At 44.2% G+C, this 18,420-nt stretch overlaps 1 protein-coding gene across 1 annotated transcript in view; it reads right to left on the minus strand.

Moving 5' to 3' along the window:
- Window positions 1-18,420, minus strand: part of KIAA1549 (KIAA1549 ortholog) — a 142,473-nt gene that overhangs the window by 83,872 nt on the left and 40,181 nt on the right. Inside the window, exon 5 of the mRNA XM_028106217.2 lies at window positions 1,938-2,016. Within this exon, the coding sequence (XP_027962018.2) occupies window positions 1,938-2,016 (79 nt within the window). The remainder of the gene's footprint in view (window positions 1-1,937; window positions 2,017-18,420) is intronic.

An 18,420-nucleotide genomic window follows, 5' to 3' on the forward strand; every position in this document is an offset into this window, starting at 1 on the left:
AAAGTAATTATCCCAGAAGGAAGATCTGAGAAGAAAGAACAGAAGATAAATAAATGATAAAGATATGGCTAAGTCTAAACAATACTGATGGTATAAATGAACAATACTACTACTACGTAATTTGTGAGGTTAAAAAACATACTACAGAATTACTATAGCTTACGACGATCCCACAGAAGCTGAAAGAGGGCATCCAGAGGTATTTGTGACTCATTAGCAGAAATGGAAACCAAGATTAAGACAAAATTCTGTGAATAGGTTTTGTGTGTATACACTAAAATTAGTACATGATATTTAGTCATATATTTATTTAGACAAAAGATTTCTAACTGGTTCCATTAGCATTTGAAAATCATAAACTTACACCAGCTATAATCTGCTTCACACTCCTTTTTATGTAATGTGACTTTTTTAAAAATTAATAAATAAAGGGCGCCTGGGTGGCTCCGATGGTTAAGCGTCTGCCTTCAGCTCAGGTCATGATCCCAGGGTCCTGGGATCGAGTCCCACATCAGGCTCCCTGCTCAGTGGGGAGCCTGCTTCTCCCTCTGCTTCTTTCTCTCTCTCTCTGTCTCTCATGAATAAATAAATAAAATCTTTTAAAAATAAAATAAAAATGAATAAATAAAAGAAGGAAAGCTTTTCTTAGAGATTTCAGTATTATTAGGCATTTGTTGTCTTCCTTACAACCTCGCTCTAAGGTTTCTTGTCTATATACTTTTACTATTTACCTATCATATTCCAAGCATGGGCCAAAAAGTAATCACGATGTTTCTCACAACCATGGTAAAGTAAGTTGTAGCTGTTCTTTTCCACAGTAAAGGGTAAACGGTTATAAATCTATTTATAGTAATAAAAGTAATAAAATCAACATTCTGTCCACCTATGTAACATACAGATTTGAAAGTTTTTCTAAGGACAAATCATTTTATGTGTGCTTTAAAACTCTGCTATGATCTAATTTATTTTGAAATATAAGATCTGAATAGAGAGCATAATCCCTTTTAAAACGAATCAGAAACATATTTGAAAATGCACTGGAAGACTACAAGAGATAAAACAGCAAAGAAAAGCAACATTTTTGGGCTAATATATAAGCCCAAGTATCTGATGCAAGTTAGAATTCAATCCACCCTGTTTACAAAGGACATGGAACAGAGAAGGCAAAGTGGTCAAAAAGATTAAAAATTCTCTGCACAGTAAAAAAGAGGAACAAACACTTCCCACTAAGAAATGTGAGGTATGCCTAGCTGTGATGTGGTTTGTTGTTTGTTGTTTTTTGTTTTTTCCTCCTTTTTTTGGCCAAGCCCCAGGAGGGAGAAACCAGCTCTGAAGAGACAGCAGCTGGGATGCCACGGGAATTACTTCTGTAGTTAATTCAGGAAGAGGTTAGAAAACCCAAGTGAGTCTCTCCCAGCAGAAAACCTTCATAGACTCTAATTTCAAGCCCCGGAGATCAATTTTCAAATTCTAAAGTGTTAGTTCTCCCAAGTGAAAGGCTGTCTCTGTGCCGACAGAGAGAAAGGCAAGGAGCTGGGGAGATAGCCATGCTCCTCAGACTCCGTGCACGGGAATGAGATGGGAGTCTTGTTAAAAGGCAGGCGCTGGGGGCGCCTGGGTGGCTCAGATGGTTGAGTGTCTGCCATCCGCTCGGGTCATGATCCCGGGGTCCTGGGATCGAGCCCCACATCAGGCTCCCTGCTCGGCGGGAAGCCTGCTTCTCCCTCTCCCTCTCCCTTTGCTTGTCCTCTGTCTCTCTCTCTCTCTCAAATGAATAAATAAAATCTTCAAAAAAAAAAAAAAAGGCAGGGCTGGGGTGGGCACTAAATTTCTGTGTCCCTCTCAGGCAGTGCCACGTCTGCAGCCACACTGAACAGCCCAAGTTGAGGCACTTTCCCCCATGGAGACTGCACAACACAGATTTATTGGGTGCCTACCTTGTACCTCCTCCACCTGGGCTCCGATCTTGCCACGATGTATGTAACAGAGCAGGGACTGTCCTACTGCTGTATGGATTCATGGGGCTTAAAAATTCACAAGGCAAACCCACAGAACATTCAACAGCAAGAATGAACCCTAAGGTATTAACTATGGACTCTGGGTGACAAATGATTTGACAACGTGGATTCACAGTTTGTAACAAACATGCCACTCACTGGCGGATGTTGATGGTGGGGGAGGCTATGCATGTGTGGGGGTAGAGGACAAATAGGAAATTACACCTTCCGCTCAATTTCACTGTTCAGTGAACCTAAAACTGCTCTTTGAAAAAACAAAAGCTTTTTAAAATCTCTAATAAAGCTTTTAAAGAGGTTTTTAGAAATCCACGAGGGAGATGCCTAACTGTCTCTAGGAACTTGTTGGTCTTACCCAAGCAAGATAATTTTTTTGTTGTTGTTTTCTTCTTTTTAGTCATATTTTTCTAACTGGAAATCATCCCCAAATACAGTAGTCGATCATGGAATCTTGGACTTTCCGACCTGAATGGATCCTTTAAGACCTTAGTCGATCCCATCACGTTGCAAAGGAGGCTCAAGCAGTTTAAGCTGACTTGCTTAAAATAGCACCCAGGCCCTAGGCAGCCTTAGGAAGGCAGGTTCATAAATTCTCGGTGACTGAAGGCTCCTCACACACCACAGCACACTTAGTCAAATCAGTCCATTTAATTACAATTGCTAGTGAAGAAGTTACTTTGGAAAACATGCCAAGTTATATTACATTGCAAAGGAGCTGAAAGCATATACTATTATTTTGTGCTACTGAAGCCCATGCACAGGCCTGCCTTCAGAGCCGTGAGGCCTCACAATCCCCCTGGAGACAGCTCACATGCGCAGGCCTGGGTGCTAGGAAAACAACACATCCTCGGAGGGCTGGCCTGGGAAACCAGCAGCAAAAACCTCTGAAGAGCTTTAATCCAAATAGAACCATTACTTTTGCTTCTTTGTTAAATTGTGGAATTTTCAAAACATAATGAGTCATCTCAACTCTGTGTGGATATTAAGCCTACTACCAAACAAGAGCCCTCTAGAATTTCTAAGACTTAAAAAAGAAAAGCAGATAGTTAAACTACTGCCCAATTTGGTCAATGTTTAGCGACTTCTATTCTTTTTACAGTTCTCGGGTTATCCTGAAGACGATTTTAGTGCCATCATTAAAATCATCCTCGGGGTTGCCTGGGTGGCTCAGTGGGTTGGGCCTCTGACTCTTGATTTTGGCTCAGGTCATGATTTCCGGGTCAGGGGGGGATCAAGCCCCAAATCCAGCTCTGCGCTCAGTAGGGGTGTCGGCTTGCGATTCTCTTCCTTTCCCTCTGCCCCTCCCCCTGCTCAGACTCTTTCTCTCTGTCTCTCTAGGATAAATAAATAAATCTGTAAAACAAAAGCATCCTCCCCATTTCCCATTTTTCTCCCTAGTTTAGAAAACAGTATCTTCCTTCCCTTTCTTTTTCCAAACCCAACTGTATACTAATACCTTCTACTAGATCACTCTCTCTTCCAACTGGTACTGGTTTTATTATCAAATAATCAAGAAGATAAGAAATGCTATTTATAAAAACATATTTGCCAGGTATATAGATAATAATACAAAGAACACCTGAGTTCCCATCACCCAGTTTAAGAAAAAAGATTGCCCTTTCCTCTGGCAGCCCCTGGGGACCCCTCCCGGCCCTTCCCTTGCACTGAGACAATCACTCTTGAACTATGCCTTTCTCACAGTCTTCCTTTTCCTTCTAGTCTTACCACATGTGTGTATCCCTAAAAAGTACATACTCTCCAGCTTGGTGTGTTTTCAAACTTTATCAAAATGGAATTATATTGCATGTATTCTGCTGCAACTTATTTTTCACTCCATATTTTTTTAGATTCATCCAAGTATGTTTTTTGCAGGTAATTGTTCTCACTTCAACATGAATTCTATGGTACGAATATTATAAAATTTATTTATCTATCTATTGTTGATGAACAGTTGGACTACCGTCACTGTTGCTTTTACAAATATTTCCTTTTCTTAAGATTTCATTTTTATTTATTTGAGAGAGAGAGAGCATGAGCAGGGGGGAGGGGCAAAGGGAGAGTGAGAAGGAGAAGGAGACTCCCCGCTGAGCAGGGAGCCTGATATGGGACTCAGTCCCAGGACACGGGGATCACGACCTGAGCCGAAGGCAGATGCCTAACCAACTGAGCCACCCAGGTGCCCCTCTTTTTTTCTTTTTTTTAAGTAGGCTGCATGCCCAGTGTGTGAAGCTCAACACGGGGCTTAAAATCACCACCCTAAGACCTGAGCTGAGACCAAGAGTCAGACGCTTAACTGACTGAGTCACCCAGGTGCCCCAAACATTTCTGGTATGAACTTTCTTACTCATCTTTTGGTACACAAATGTACATATAAAATATAAATGTGTGAGTATGCATGTGCACATGTATGTATTTGTATATGTTTGTGTGTGTGTGCACCTGTGTTTTAAGAATGTATGTGCATGTGTGCATGTGTGTGTGCGCGCATGCACGAGAACAGAACTGTTGGGTTAAGAGGCGCCTGGGTGGCTCGGTTGGTTATAATAGACAGAGCACCTTCTCCGTATCTGTTAGCCATTCATGTTGCCTCTTCTGATATCTTTTCAATTCTACTGCCCATTTTGCTATTGGGTTGTCTTTTTCTTTCTGATTTAAAGGCATTCTTGATATATTCTGGATACTAATCCAATGTCAGTTATAGCTTCTCCCAGTTTTGTAGCTTGTTGTCTGATTCTCTTTATGTGGCCTTTGGATGAACAGTAGTTCTCAGTTTTAATATGGTCAAATTCATCAACCTTTTCTGTGGTTGTCTGAGGTTCACATGCATTGGTCTTAACACAGAGATTTAAGAAATCCTTCCCTACATCAAAAGGCGTAACGATGGTCTTATATTGTCTTCTAAAAGTTTTAAGGTTTTGCCTTTCTCATTTAAAGCTACATGTGCCTGGCGGTGTAAAGTCTGTGTGCACATGTGTGTGTACATGTGCACGTTTGTAGTATGTAGTATGAACATGGACAAGAGTATCCCAGACCAATGTTATTCAAAGTGTTTGCACTTTTCATTCCTGGCCTGCAGTGAGAAAAGGTGCTTGAGCCAGCATGTAACTCAATGCATGGCTTCTTCAGAGAGCAGGTCGTGATACAAAAATCTAACTGTCAGCTGAACCAGAAAGCATGCTCCGCAAGGGGTCAATTCGTGCTCTGGTCTAAGTTCCTTATCTCATCTTGGATGGAAGACAAGACTTTGCAGGCCAGCTCGCTGCATGGTATCATCTGGCCAGAGGATGTGGGATCTGTACAAGGTCCAGTGGGTGGGACAGATGGAGGAAGAACCTAGGAATGCAGCCCAGTGAAGAACCCAGAGAAGACCAGTGTGTCTGGGAAAGAAGGAAGGAAAGATAAAAGTGCCCCCAAGACGGAGTCAGAGGGAAGTAGGGCATCAGAACACACAAGGCTTGGAAGCCATGATGTTGAGGATAACGATTTCATAAACACAATGGGAAGCCATCAAAGGCATTTAGAAACATGAGAATGACATGACCAGAAGAATGGTTTTAAAACTCCCTCCTGCTGCAGTGTACAGAGCAGGTTACCAGGGGGCAAGAGGAGATGTGGAGAGACTGGTAATGTGCTCACAGTAGTCGAAGCTTGAGATGATGGTGGCTTACATTAGAGTGGTCTTTCCTTCCAGAACTCTGCTACTCAGTGTGGGCTGTAGACCATCAGCATCACCACGGATGTTTCAGAAATGCAACCTCTTTGGCCCATCAAGACATTAGTGGGTCAGAAACTGCTTTCAACAAGATTCCAGGTGATTCATGTGCCCATTAAAGTTTGAGAGCACTAGCCTGAGATTTTTTTTTTTTTTTTTTAGAGAAATCCACATGGAGATATCAAGTTTGCAAACAGATATATGAGCCTGGAGATAAACCTACAAAAGTAAGGAGAAATCTGAGAAGCAGGGGGAACCAGGAATGTGAGATGACAAGCAGACAGAGGACTGCAGGGTTGATGAGGCAATGTGGCATGGGATTTAGGCATGGCCATGGGCAATTCTAATGCAAGTACAGGGACCTTCCTTTGAAAGGTACTGGACTAGAGTGACGCCAATGGAACAATCCAGAAAAGAGGAAGAGATGGAAGATGCAGTGGATAAGTGAGGAACCCCAGTGGCTGAGAAGGAAGAAGAAATGGCATCCAGAGGGGAAGTGGCCTTTGATCCTCAATTAGATGACAGACTGAGAAGGGGAGAACAGAGACCGGTCAGTTGTACAGACATGCTGGTGAGAACATAAGGGAATTCTGGTCAGAGTTGGCATAGGGCAGAGAGCACTGAGACAGTGAAGAATGCATGAAACGGACATGGAGTGGGGAGCAGGGCTGCCTACAGACGTGAACAACACCGCCAGGCTCTCCCATGGAGCTACAGTCCAGCACCAGAAAGCAGGTTTCATGTCCCATGGGAGGAAAAGCTGCTGTTCCCAAATCAGCATTTTGGGCTACAGTTGGACATGGGGACTTACCCAAAGAACAATCACTTATGAGCTCTCAGGGTGAACGTTAAGTACCTGACTGCACAGTCCCGATACTTGAAGATCTCAACACTATGCACGACTTCTTTTAGAGATTCTCCTTTGGGGGCGTGTGAGTGGCTCTGTTGGTTAAGCGTCTGCCTCTTGATTTTGGCTCAAGGTTATGATCTCAGGGTCATGAGATGGAGCCCCACGTTGGGCTCTGTGCTGAGTGTGGAGCCTGCTTAAGATTCTCTCTCTCCCTTTCCCACTGCACCCCAACCCACTCTCTCTCCCTCTCTAAAAAGAAAAAAAAGAAATCTTCCTTTGACATCTTTTGTTGCTCAGCTTTTATTAAGTCACAGACAACATTAAAATGTCCATATTTCTAGGGGCGCCTGGGTGACTCAGAAGGTTGAGCATCTGCCTTCAGCTCAGGTCATAATCTTGGGGTCCTGGGATCGAGCCCCGCGTCAGGCTGCCACCTCAGCGGGGAGTCTGTTTCTCCCTCTCCCTCTGCCTCTCCCTCTGCTTGTGTGCTCTCTCTCTCTCAAATAAATAAATAAAATCTTGTAAAAATGTCCATATTTCTATATTTCACATCTGGTAGGGGCTGAATTGTGACCCCCTCAAAAGAAAATTCATATGTTGAAGATCTAACCCCCAGTAAGGCTGTATTTGGAGATGGGCCTTTGCAGAGGTGGATGTGGTTAAATGAGATCATAGGGGTGCCGTCCTGATCCAGCAGAACCGGTGTCCTTCTGAGAAGAGGGAGAGACACCATAGCTCACTCTCGGCACACTGGCATGGAGAAAAGGCCACATAAGAACACAGCAAGAAGGCACCATCTGTAAGCAGACCGAGGCCTCCCCAGAAACCAACACTGCTAGCACCTTGATCTTGAACTTCCGGCCTGCAGAACTATGAGAAAATAAACGTCTGATGTTTAAGCCACGCAGTCTGTGACATTCTGTTACAACAGCCCAAGAGGCTAGGAGACATCTTTCATTCCTGATTCAAACAAGAGGCACCGGGATGGGGCAGAGATTACCAGAAACAAGAGCCTGTGGGCCTTGGGCCTTACCCTGGTCTACCACAGTTAATTCACTGCCAAGTTTGAGTAGCTCAGGTCACATTCCTGGGTCTCAGTTCCCTCTTAGGGTTCCTGAAAAGCACTACCTGAAAAATGAGCATTCCTGTGTTGACTTTCTATGTACAGGCCTGAAATAGGACCCTCTGCTTATGCTGTAGGTTTTCTCAGCGTTCTCTGTTGTTTGCGGTGGCAACAGCTCTGACCACGTAAGCAGGAGGGGAATTCAATGGGAGGTTACCAGAGGGTCCGCAGAATGGACAAGGCAGGTCAGTTTCAGAACACAGACAAGAGCCAGGTGCGACTGGGCAGCAGAGAAGCCCACTGCCGAGAGTGTCCACTGATGACACCAAGTCAGGTCTCCCCTGGCCCAGCTGCCAATGGACCCACCATTCCTCTGCTTTGTGGCAAAACATCCTCAAAACTCAAAATCCAGCGGGGAGGACCCCAGTGGCCCTGCCTAAATCCCATGCCACATTGCCTCATCAATGCTGCAGTCCTCTGACCCTTACACGAGGAAAGGTTTCTCGGAAAGGGAAAGGGGGGCCTCCCAAAATGACAAATGGCCACTACGTCAGTAGAGGAGGGTGTTTCAGTTTTAGCTAATAAAAAGCACAGTTCTTCAGCACCAGTAGAATACAATCCCAGTCAGAAAGGGAGACAACAGGGCCAAAAGCTCCAGAACATTCCGTAGGGAAATGGGCCCTGTTCTGCAGTCCAGAAGCAAATGATCCTTCTTCTGACGTAAGCTCAGAAAGTCAACAGAGACTTAATGTGACATCACAATGCCTACGTCATTCACCTCACTTCACCTTGTCACGCAGGCATTTCATCATCTCCCATCAACACAAGAAGGCTGAGTACCGTACAAAATAAGATATCTTGAGATAGAGTAGATTCGTGTAACTTTTATTACAGTATATTGTTACAACTGTTCTATTACCAATTATTGTTGTTAATCTCTTACTATTGCTCATTTTTAAATTAAACTTTACCACAGGTATGTATGCATAGTGTATATAGGGTTCAGTACTATCCACATTTTCAGGCATCCATGGAAACGGGCCTTGGAATGTATACCTCATGGGTAAGGGGCTGGGGGGCTACTATATCGGCTTCGTGCACGATTTTCTCATTTGAGCAGATAGAGATATTGAAATGCTGGCTTAATTCAAAGCATGGTGCAGAGTATTTACCAGAAGATGTTGGTTTGCTTTGCTCTCCTCTTTCCTAAATAAAACGCAATCCTCTTTTACCAACCTGCGAGGCAAGGCTGTCAGCACTGCAAGCAACCAAAACCAGCCAAACTAAACTCCCAACTCACTAAGAACAAAGGCAAAAAAATTCTCAGTCAGCCATCTGTTTCTAAAATAATTTAGTTCAAAACACAGCCCCATAACAACAGGGAAAAGGACACCATCAGCTTCAAGATAATCTTCCGTCTCTGGTTACACTCAGGGCCGGACTGGCACATGACATCCCATGACTCAGCATGAAGAGGCACTTTCCCTCCCAAACACAGGACCCAGCCACCATTCGTGTCCACATAAATGCACAAGCCCATAACTAAGTGACCGGGAGACATCACTGCCTCGCTGGGTGGGTCTAATTCCAACAAACAGTAAAGAGCTTATGCTACAGGCTCAATTCCTTAATTCAGCTCTGAATTAAGCTTTCATATTTTATCAGGGGGGCAGGAGGCTTAAAAGACAGAGAGGAGCCATTCCAGCTAGAAGCAGTCGCATAGACAAAGGCTCCATGTCTGGACAATGTGGGATGTGTTTGCGTAACAAACAGTAGTGGCTCCAACCAGCTGCAGAGAATACTAGAAAAGGTGGCTGAGGAACGTGAGAAAGTCCGTAGACAATGGGGATCCGTTGGGTATTTCAAGCAAAGGGGCCTTTTTAGCAGCTACGCTGCAGAAAGAGCAACTTGACAGAAGCAGGAAACAGTGATCCATCCCACGCTCAGGTACACGGCTGACGGGGCAAGCAGTAACAGAGCATGATCACACAGGAAAGGAAAAGAAGCCACAAGTCAGAGAGATGCACAAAAGTAAAACCTGCAAAACTCAGCAGCTGGTGGGATGGACGGGGCAAGAGAGAAGAAGTCCAAGATGATTCTGGGTCACAGATTCAACTGCCCACTACAGAGAACTCCACCTGAGTATCTGCCCCTAAGAAGCCCCTGACCAGCAGGCCATGCCAGCTCACGCTCATTCTCACGTCAGGGTCTTTCCGAGAACTCTCAGATCCCTTCATCCGCATCACCACTACTTAAGAGTTTAAGTAAGTCCTTATCACTCCTGCTCAGAACTCTACCAAGCCAGAAAGGTCCCCTGCTTGCTCAGGGACTTCACAGTGGAGGAGAGGAGACAGGAGTTACAAACTCAGAAGGCTGCTAAGGAAACAAGGAAGAAGCTGGAGACCCAGAATGATGGGCAAAGATCAGGAAGATCAACCCTGAGGAGGTTGTGTCTGAGCCAACACCTAGAAGATGAGAAGCCAGGAGAAAAAGAGAGTGGAAGATTGCTCCAGGCAGAGGAGATGGTGCGCGCAAAAGCCTGAGGCAGGAAAGATGTCTAGAGATGTGAATATAGCTGGTGTGCGGGGCACAGAGCCAAGGCAGCCTGGCTGGGGGCGAGGCTGGTGCAGAAGGCAGGAAGCCAACCCCAGGTTGGTAGAAATGTGATTCTAGCGCTCAAAAGAGCCACTGGGGCTAGGGAGACAGATTTGGTGATTCTCTGAGGAAAGATGATGATTGAAGTCAAATGACCCCATCAAGGGAGAGAGAGAGAAAAAAAGTTCAACTCCTGTAACTCTAGTTCATTTAAGAGGAGGCAAGAGAACCCAGTTTTCTGCAGCAATCAGAAGGGGCGACCTTCAGTAATCATACCAGACAGAGTGCTATTTACATACCCTTCTACAATCCAATTCAGTCAAGCACACAAATTATTCTCATCCTTCCTTATTTCCATTCACCGACAATCTTTCCCAAACCCCCTCTTCTGCCTGCTTATTGGTATGAAGAGCCTACTGATTAGCAATTATCCATAGCATTAACTCTCTAAGTATCTATAATTATGACTTCTCTTAGTTTGAGGGCTCCGTGGGACTCCAGGATGAGGAATAACATGAAGTTAATGTAAATACTAATTTGCCAAGAAACTAACCAGACCAAATATGTAGATAAGCCAAAAGGCAATTTTCCAGAATTGAGGCTTTACCAGTGTACAGAGTTCTATATTTGTTTTTGCTATTTTAAAGTGTCTAAATGCCACCCCTAAACCAATTTCAGCATTTTAAACTTTTTATTATGAAATTTTCAGACATACACAAAAACAGAAAGACTAGAACCCGTTACCAAGCTTCCACACCAACTCTTGGCCATGTTCACTTCCTCTACCCCCCACTCTTTCTTGTTTTTTAACAAGAGTAAAGCAAATCCCACGGACTATTCATTTCACCAATAAAATACTCTGATAAACACTTTAAAAAACCATAACCACAATCATGATCACAGCCAACAAAATTAAAAATAATTCCTAATATCATCTAATTACACGTTCCATACTCAGTTCTCTTTGATGGCCCCCAAATATTTTTGTACAATTGCCTTTTGCAAATTAGGATCCAAATCAAGAACACACACTGCTTTGGGTGATGTGTCTCCTACGTCTCTCTTACTCTACAAGGGTTTCCTCCTCCTTTTTTCTTTTTTTAAGCTCTCACAATTTACTTGTTAAAGAAAAAGCTCATTTGTCCCCATAGCCAGACCATATTCCATATTTGGCTAACTATATTCTCATGGTGTCATTTAACATGTTCTTCTAACCCCCAAATTTTCTATAAACTGGTCATTACCATCGAGAGCCTTCATTAGACTCAGGATTAATATTTTTAGCAAGAATATTTTCTAGATGGTCTTTTGTACTTCCCATGGCAACATTTCAGGAGGTGACTGATGCGTGGCTATCCCACGTTGAGTGACACTAAACTTGATCAGGGGCTTTAGGTGGTGACAGTCTGCTTTACCCATTATAAGACTCTTCATCAACTTTTCACCTAATGATTAAACAGTCAAGATGATTATTGCTTACATCCATTATTTCATTAGGGAGGTTGGAAGTTATTTAAGCCTGTGTTAATTAAAAGATAGTCCTAACATTTCTGAGAAATACTCACAGAAACAATAATTATTATTTGGTGTCTGAAACAATAACATGCTTACATAATAACATATTTGTGTGTGTTTGAGAACATTTCTTAAGTCACCTGATTAATTCAATACAAAGATGTTCATTTCTGTACTGTTCTTTAGGAAGATTACTGATAAATTACTAATTCTGCGCATAATAGAATAAAGCCTTATGTCTGTCTGACTCTCTCTTAAATTCAAAGTTCCTAAAAGATAGTAAATAAAAAATAAAGGAAATCTTGAAAATTACGAGAAATATGAAGGAGGAAGGGAGGAGGAAATAAAATGTCAGAATATCTCCCAAGCAGTACATTTATTTTAACCCCTTCCCAAAGGAGAGATGAATGAAGTACTAAAATAACTTTAAAACATGATGGTCAATTTCACCTTTTCCCAAACCCCTTAACCGGAGTTTGTTTCGAGAAAATCGCAAAAAAGAACCTGAATCCTTTTCTTCCCTGTCCCATACTCAGAGAAGTTAATAAACAGTATAATGCTTCTGAGAACAAAAGAATCCTCCCCCCTCCTCCAAAACTGGAGACTAGTTAATACCTTCTGCCCAATCATTTAATGATCCTGAGAAAGCCTCTATTAATAGCCAAGCCTCCCAGGCCAGCCTGCATTTCCCCCTGGGGCAGGGAGCCTGCAGCTCACAGAACAAGCCTGCCTGCCCCAAGTAGTAAGGGAGGGAGGTGGGGAGCCCCGCCATCAGGTGTGACCTCCAGGGATGATGAGGAGGGAAGCTGAACTCCATGAGTAAGGAAATGTTTAAAATGTTGCAATGAATGCCACTGAGCAGTATACTTAAAAATTATTAAGATGGTAAATTGTATGTTCTGTGTATCTTACCACAATAAAGAAAAAACGTTGCAATGGCCAACTGGTCAACTGAGCCTACAGGATTCTGTCCCCGATAACCACCCCTCTGTGCCAGGTGATCCCTCTGCTGCCAAAACCCCTTGCTCTCTCCACAGCACCACACCACCTCTCTGGGGTGATGGATCTTAAATTGCACCCAAGAGTTTTCAAGGGGCATTTCCAGATTATCATTCTTGAATAGCTATGCACAAAAGTCTTTATAATTACACAACAAACAAGAATTCTAGGCTTCCCACCTTGAAAACTATGCCCATGGCATCCCAACACAGGCCTATCAACTAGGGGTGCATTACACAATATGTAAAAGAACACAGTAAGGATAACGTCTCAGACCCTATAACCATAGGGGCGTGAAAAACGCTTCTAGGGTCAGCTCGCATCAGGACCGCATAGGAGTAATGCCACGGGAAGACTCTGTACTTGGTGAAGGATGCTGAGGCCCATGGGGAGGCCCCAAGAGGGGATCTGTGAAAGGGTTGGGAACTTTCCCAAGGGTGAGCTTTCCTGGGCAGTGTGCCCATAATACATTCGCTGCCTTACCTGCAAGGGGAAACAGAAGGTGGGGACTGAAGCAGGAAAACGCAAGCAGGTATACAAAGGACCCAAAGGACCCAGCAACTCAGAAATGGCTCCCCGGGGCCTCACACAGTGGACGAGCAACTAAAATGTGTCCCTCCGGGCGGTCTCTCTTCAATCACTGAGGACTGCTGTTAGACCCATAAGAAAGAAGCAGGGATATAAGAAGAGATCTCCTCATCTGTGAAAACGATGATGACCAAGAGCTCCCTCTGCTCCTAGACGCTTCACACATACCCCTGCGCTCTCACCGAGCCCTGCCAGGAAGGTAGGGAGGGTCCCCTCAGTGCTTCAGCGACAGGAAGGCAGGCACAAAGAGTTCTAGCTTGCCCCGAGCCCAGCAAGAGAGTCAGGTCTAGGACCCGGGTCTGTCTGCATCTTCGGTCACAACATACAAAAGGACTACCCTGCATGATGCAAACAACACCCACCCGAATACATTTGAACTTAAAAGCAATACAATTGCCAACAAGCACAGGAAACGATGTTCAACGTCATCAGTCATTAGAGAAACCACCATGAGATACCAATTCACACCCATCAGGAGAGTCCTATTTAAAAAAAAAAAAAAAAAGTTTTGCAGGTGCTCAACAAGTTAAACACAAAATTACCATAGGACCCAGTAATTCCACTCCTCGGAATATACCCAAAAGAACTGGAGACAGGTGTTCAAACAAAAACTTGTACAGGAATGCTCACAGCAGCGCTATTAACAACAGTCAATAGGTGCAAACGACCCAAATATCCATCAACTAATGCAGAGACAAAACGTGGTACACTCATACAATGCAATATTATTCAGCCATAAAAACGAATGAAGGACTCATACATTCTCCGACACAGATGAACCTTGAAAACATTACGCTAAGTGAAAGCAGCCAGACACACACACACACAAAACACATATTGTATGATTCCATTTGCATGAAATAACTAGAATCAGCAAACCCAGAGAAACAGAAAGCAGATTAGTGGCTGCCGGGGGTGGGGGCGGGAGTGATGGTTGCACAGCATTGTGAATATTCCTAACGCCACCGAATTGCACACTTTAATTAAAACGGCAATTTTCGGTTATGCGTATTTTACGATAATTTTAAAGCAATCAATTCAAGGGCTTAAATACAAAGAGCTCCTGGGTACAAGTGAAACAGCCTTATGCCAATTTAACTGGTAAGCTCGCTATCCTGAAGCCGACTTTCCTATCCTGAAGCCGACTTTCCTATCACCGCAGTGTTGCTCCGCGTGGTCGTGCTCTCAGAATCTCCTGAAGATCTTTTTAAAAAGTATGGGTTTCCAGGGGCGCCTGGGTGGCTCAGTCGTTAAGCGTCTGCCTTCGGCTCAGGTCATGATCCCGGGGTCCTGGGATCGAGCCCCGCATCGGGCTCCCTGCTCCGTGGGGAGCCTGTTTCTCCCTCTCCCTTGCCTCCCACTCACTCTGCTTATGCGCTCTCTCTCTCTCTGTTACATACATACATACATACATACATACATACATACATAAGGATTTCCAGGCCTTTCGCCAGGCTTTCTAAGAGGATGGGACCCAGGAACCCAGTGTGTTAGCACCACCTTTAAGACTCCAATCCTTGTCCTTCCGGCCAGTTCCCAGAGCTTCTCAAAAGAAAGGTGTTAATCACCTCCTTACTATATGCTGACAGCCGCTGTCTGGGTGCTCCCCCTGAGCTGTTAGCATCTGCTGCGTTAGCGCTCAGTTGCATTTGCTCAGTCAAGCCCCTCCACCAGGCAGAAGCTGACCTTGGCCCTGCTGACTATTTGCTGCCCTGTGCCACTTCTGGTCCACAGAGTGGTTATCTTGCTTTCGAGACTGATGAGACTTTTTGGTTTTCTACGTTTGTACTTCATCTGTTAATTTTAGGTATTTAAAGTACAGTTCATATTTAAAGCCTGAGCTCACACGCGCCATCTGGCCCAAAGACTGTGATTGATTTCTGACCATCTCCACTTTAAAGCCAGACTACTAACACAGTTTCTTCTAGACATACTAAAAGCATCCTTTAAGATGAACCAATTTTTAGGGGCGCCTGGGTGGCTCAGTTGGTTAAGCAACTGCCTTCGGCTCAGGTCATGATCCCAGGGTCCTGGAATTGAGCCCCGCATCGGGCTCCCTGCTCAGGGGGAAGTCCGCTTCTCCCTCTCCTTCTACCTGCTGCTTCCCCTGCTTGTGCTCTCTCTCTCTTTCTGTCAAATAAAAAAAAAAAAAAAAGAACCAATTTTTAAATAGATTATAAATTTTTATGAGTGGCAATTTTGAAATGTACCTACAGTCTGGATCAACAGCAATCTTGGCAAAGAACACTCTGTAAGCTAGTTCCCCCATCTCTTATTAACCTCCCTCCCCCTTGTCACTCCCCCATCTCTCCCCATCCTTCACCAGCTTCTCCGCAGCGCTGGTGTGCTCATCTGCCTCTTGTCTTCTCCCTTTCCTCCACTGGTTTAGCACAAGAATATGAAACCAAATAACATATTCTATTCATTGCTACATCTACTGAGTGGGGCTTTTTATTCTCTGCTTTTAAACACTGGTAATAATTTGTTCTTTAAAAAAAAATTTTTTTTCTGCTGGTACGTAAGCCTTGGTTGATTTCTCTAGAGGCATCAGTGGCCTCTAAGAGAAAAAGAGTCTTGATTACTGACACCATTTAAAAAAGGAACACGGGGCATCCCTCAGTGAGAATTTTAAACTACTTTACTGTCATGATACAATGACTCCTTCTTTTGCTGGGCTATAGGGACAGGAAGAAAAGTCTCTCACAGACCAAAGGTATTCTAAAACAGAACTTTAGCTTATAAATAAATAAATATAGGCCTTATAGCAATCCTACACAGGGACATGTAGAGGTCCCCAGCTGTTTGGAGTAATCCCTGACCCCATCGGCTGTCTGTAATGTGCCCCCTGTTCTGACAGTGACAACAAAAAATGCCCCTGCAGGTGACCCTACCCAGCTGAGAACCACTGACGTGCCTGCAGCTTTACTGGGGCAGCCTGGGGAGAGCGGCAGAAAAGGACATGTGAACAACCCCAAGTCACCCTCGGCAGCCCCACTCCCAACTGGTCCCGGAAAAGCACAGTAGGACGTTCACTTGGGTGTATCGACATGCTCACACCAAGCGGGAAGGACTAAAAGTAAACTCTCTCACTCCCTTTTACACGATCTCACTGTTTTTAAGGCTGTTAGTATAGAATCACAATTTATCCTGCTGTGTTCCTTGTGTGATCTGTGGCCCCTGTGCTGATCAATTTCCCTGAGATGAAATGAAAAGCGACAAAAACCCATTTATTAACATCGGTGATGGCTAATATTTCCTGACTGTCTCCTGTCAGCCAAGTTTTGTGCTAAGCACATTTCGGGGATTAGAGCACTTAATTTTCCCAACAACCCATTCTGCAAATTAAGAAACTAAAGCTAGAGAGGTTAAGGAATCCATGAGGGCCATCCAATAGTAGGACACAGAACGGGAATCTACACACGGGTTTGCCAGCCTCCAGCCCAGGTGGTGGTCTCCAAACTGACAGGTCACACACTCCATTAAAAAAATTCCCAAGCAGGGGTGCCTGGGTGGCTCAGTCGTTAAGCATCTGCCTTCGGCTCAGGTCATGTTCCAAGGATCCTGGGATCGAGCCCCACATCGGGCTCCCTGCTCAGCGGGAAGCCTGCTTCTCCCTCTCCCACTCCCCCCGCTTGTGTTCCCTCTCTCACTGTGTCTCTCTCTGTCAAATAAATAAAATCTTAAAAAAAAAAAAATTCCCAAGCACACCTCTACTCACATGCTTTTTAAAACCCCACACAAAGCCTACTGTTTTAATATTATGAATCTTACAAATCATACACAAAACCACATTTTTTTTTAAGTAGGCTCCACGCCCAGCATGGAGCCCAACACAGGACTTGAACTCACGACCCTGAGATCAAGACCTGAGCTGAGTTCATGAGTGGGATGTTTAACCAACTGAGCCACCCAGGCACCCCACACATAAGCACATTCTAAAAGAATGATGTAAACATGTGATAAATGACATTATTCAGTATCAATATTCAGGGGCCAATTTCTTACTACATCACATAAAATACTCTTATGGGTGGAACTGCGTCCCCCCCCCCAAAAAAATATGTTCAAGTTCTTACCCCCAGGACCTCCAGACACGACCTTCTTTGGAAACAGTTTCTACAGTGAGCCAGTACATTTCCGTGGCTTTCAGCCAGCTTGGGGTACTTTGTGTGGGCAGCCCTGGGAGACCATAGAGATTCTGTCACTGTCTGCCGGGCGGGTGACCAGGCTGAAGAGCTCAGCAGGGAACAGGAGCAGCGTGGGCTCAGCATTCCTGCTCACCTGTTTGCACTGTTAAACTACATTCTGTAAGTCTCCACGCCCTTGAAAAAACCAGTTTAAGCCACTGGTCTACTAGAGAAAATTTCTTTATATATAATTTGAAAATCCACTTACCAGAGTATTCCCACACCTCCGTCCACCCCAAGCTTCTGGAAGACAGCAAAGAGAACGGACCCACTGCCATTGATCCATCCCCAGTGTTCCTATACTTCATGCTCCATATGTGACGCGAAGCCCTCTGTCATACCCATCAAATGAGGGCATCAGGGTCAACCCATACATGACTGATTATAAAACATAATCTCGATTTTTATATACAAAATAGATATTTTTAAAAATAAGTTAAACTTCTCCTATTTTTCTCCTGCCCCACTCTGGAGACCATAAGCATGTACTGCTGTCTCATCATACAATAAAGAGACAAACCTGCAGGACTCCTCTGACGTCTTCACTACCATTCAAAAGGCCCACCAGCTCCGAGTTAATAAAGGTCAAATCATCTAGTCTCATTGGGTCAATGCTTATTTACTGAGTATCTACCAGGTACCAAGTAAATTCCTAGGCGCCATAGAAACATTAAAAAAAAAATAGCCACAAAGAACTTGAAAATTCTTGGGGTGGCAAGACAATTAAGTGTGACTGCAAGAGCAACAGAATTTCCAAAAATACCATGAGATACACTTCGGGAAGGCCTTCATAGCACCAGCAGGACTTAGGTCAGGACTGCAGAACGGCTGGACTTGCAGAGCAAACGCCTATATGCCTTTAGGACCCATCAGGGAGCACCCATCACCACAAAGCA

The sequence above is a fragment of the Eumetopias jubatus genome, unplaced genomic scaffold (genome assembly GCF_037043125.1).
Source record: "Eumetopias jubatus isolate StellerSeaLion01/CBP00866 unplaced genomic scaffold, mEumJub1_p1.0 scaffold_14, whole genome shotgun sequence".
Classification (NCBI taxonomy): domain Eukaryota; kingdom Metazoa; phylum Chordata; class Mammalia; order Carnivora; family Otariidae; genus Eumetopias; species Eumetopias jubatus.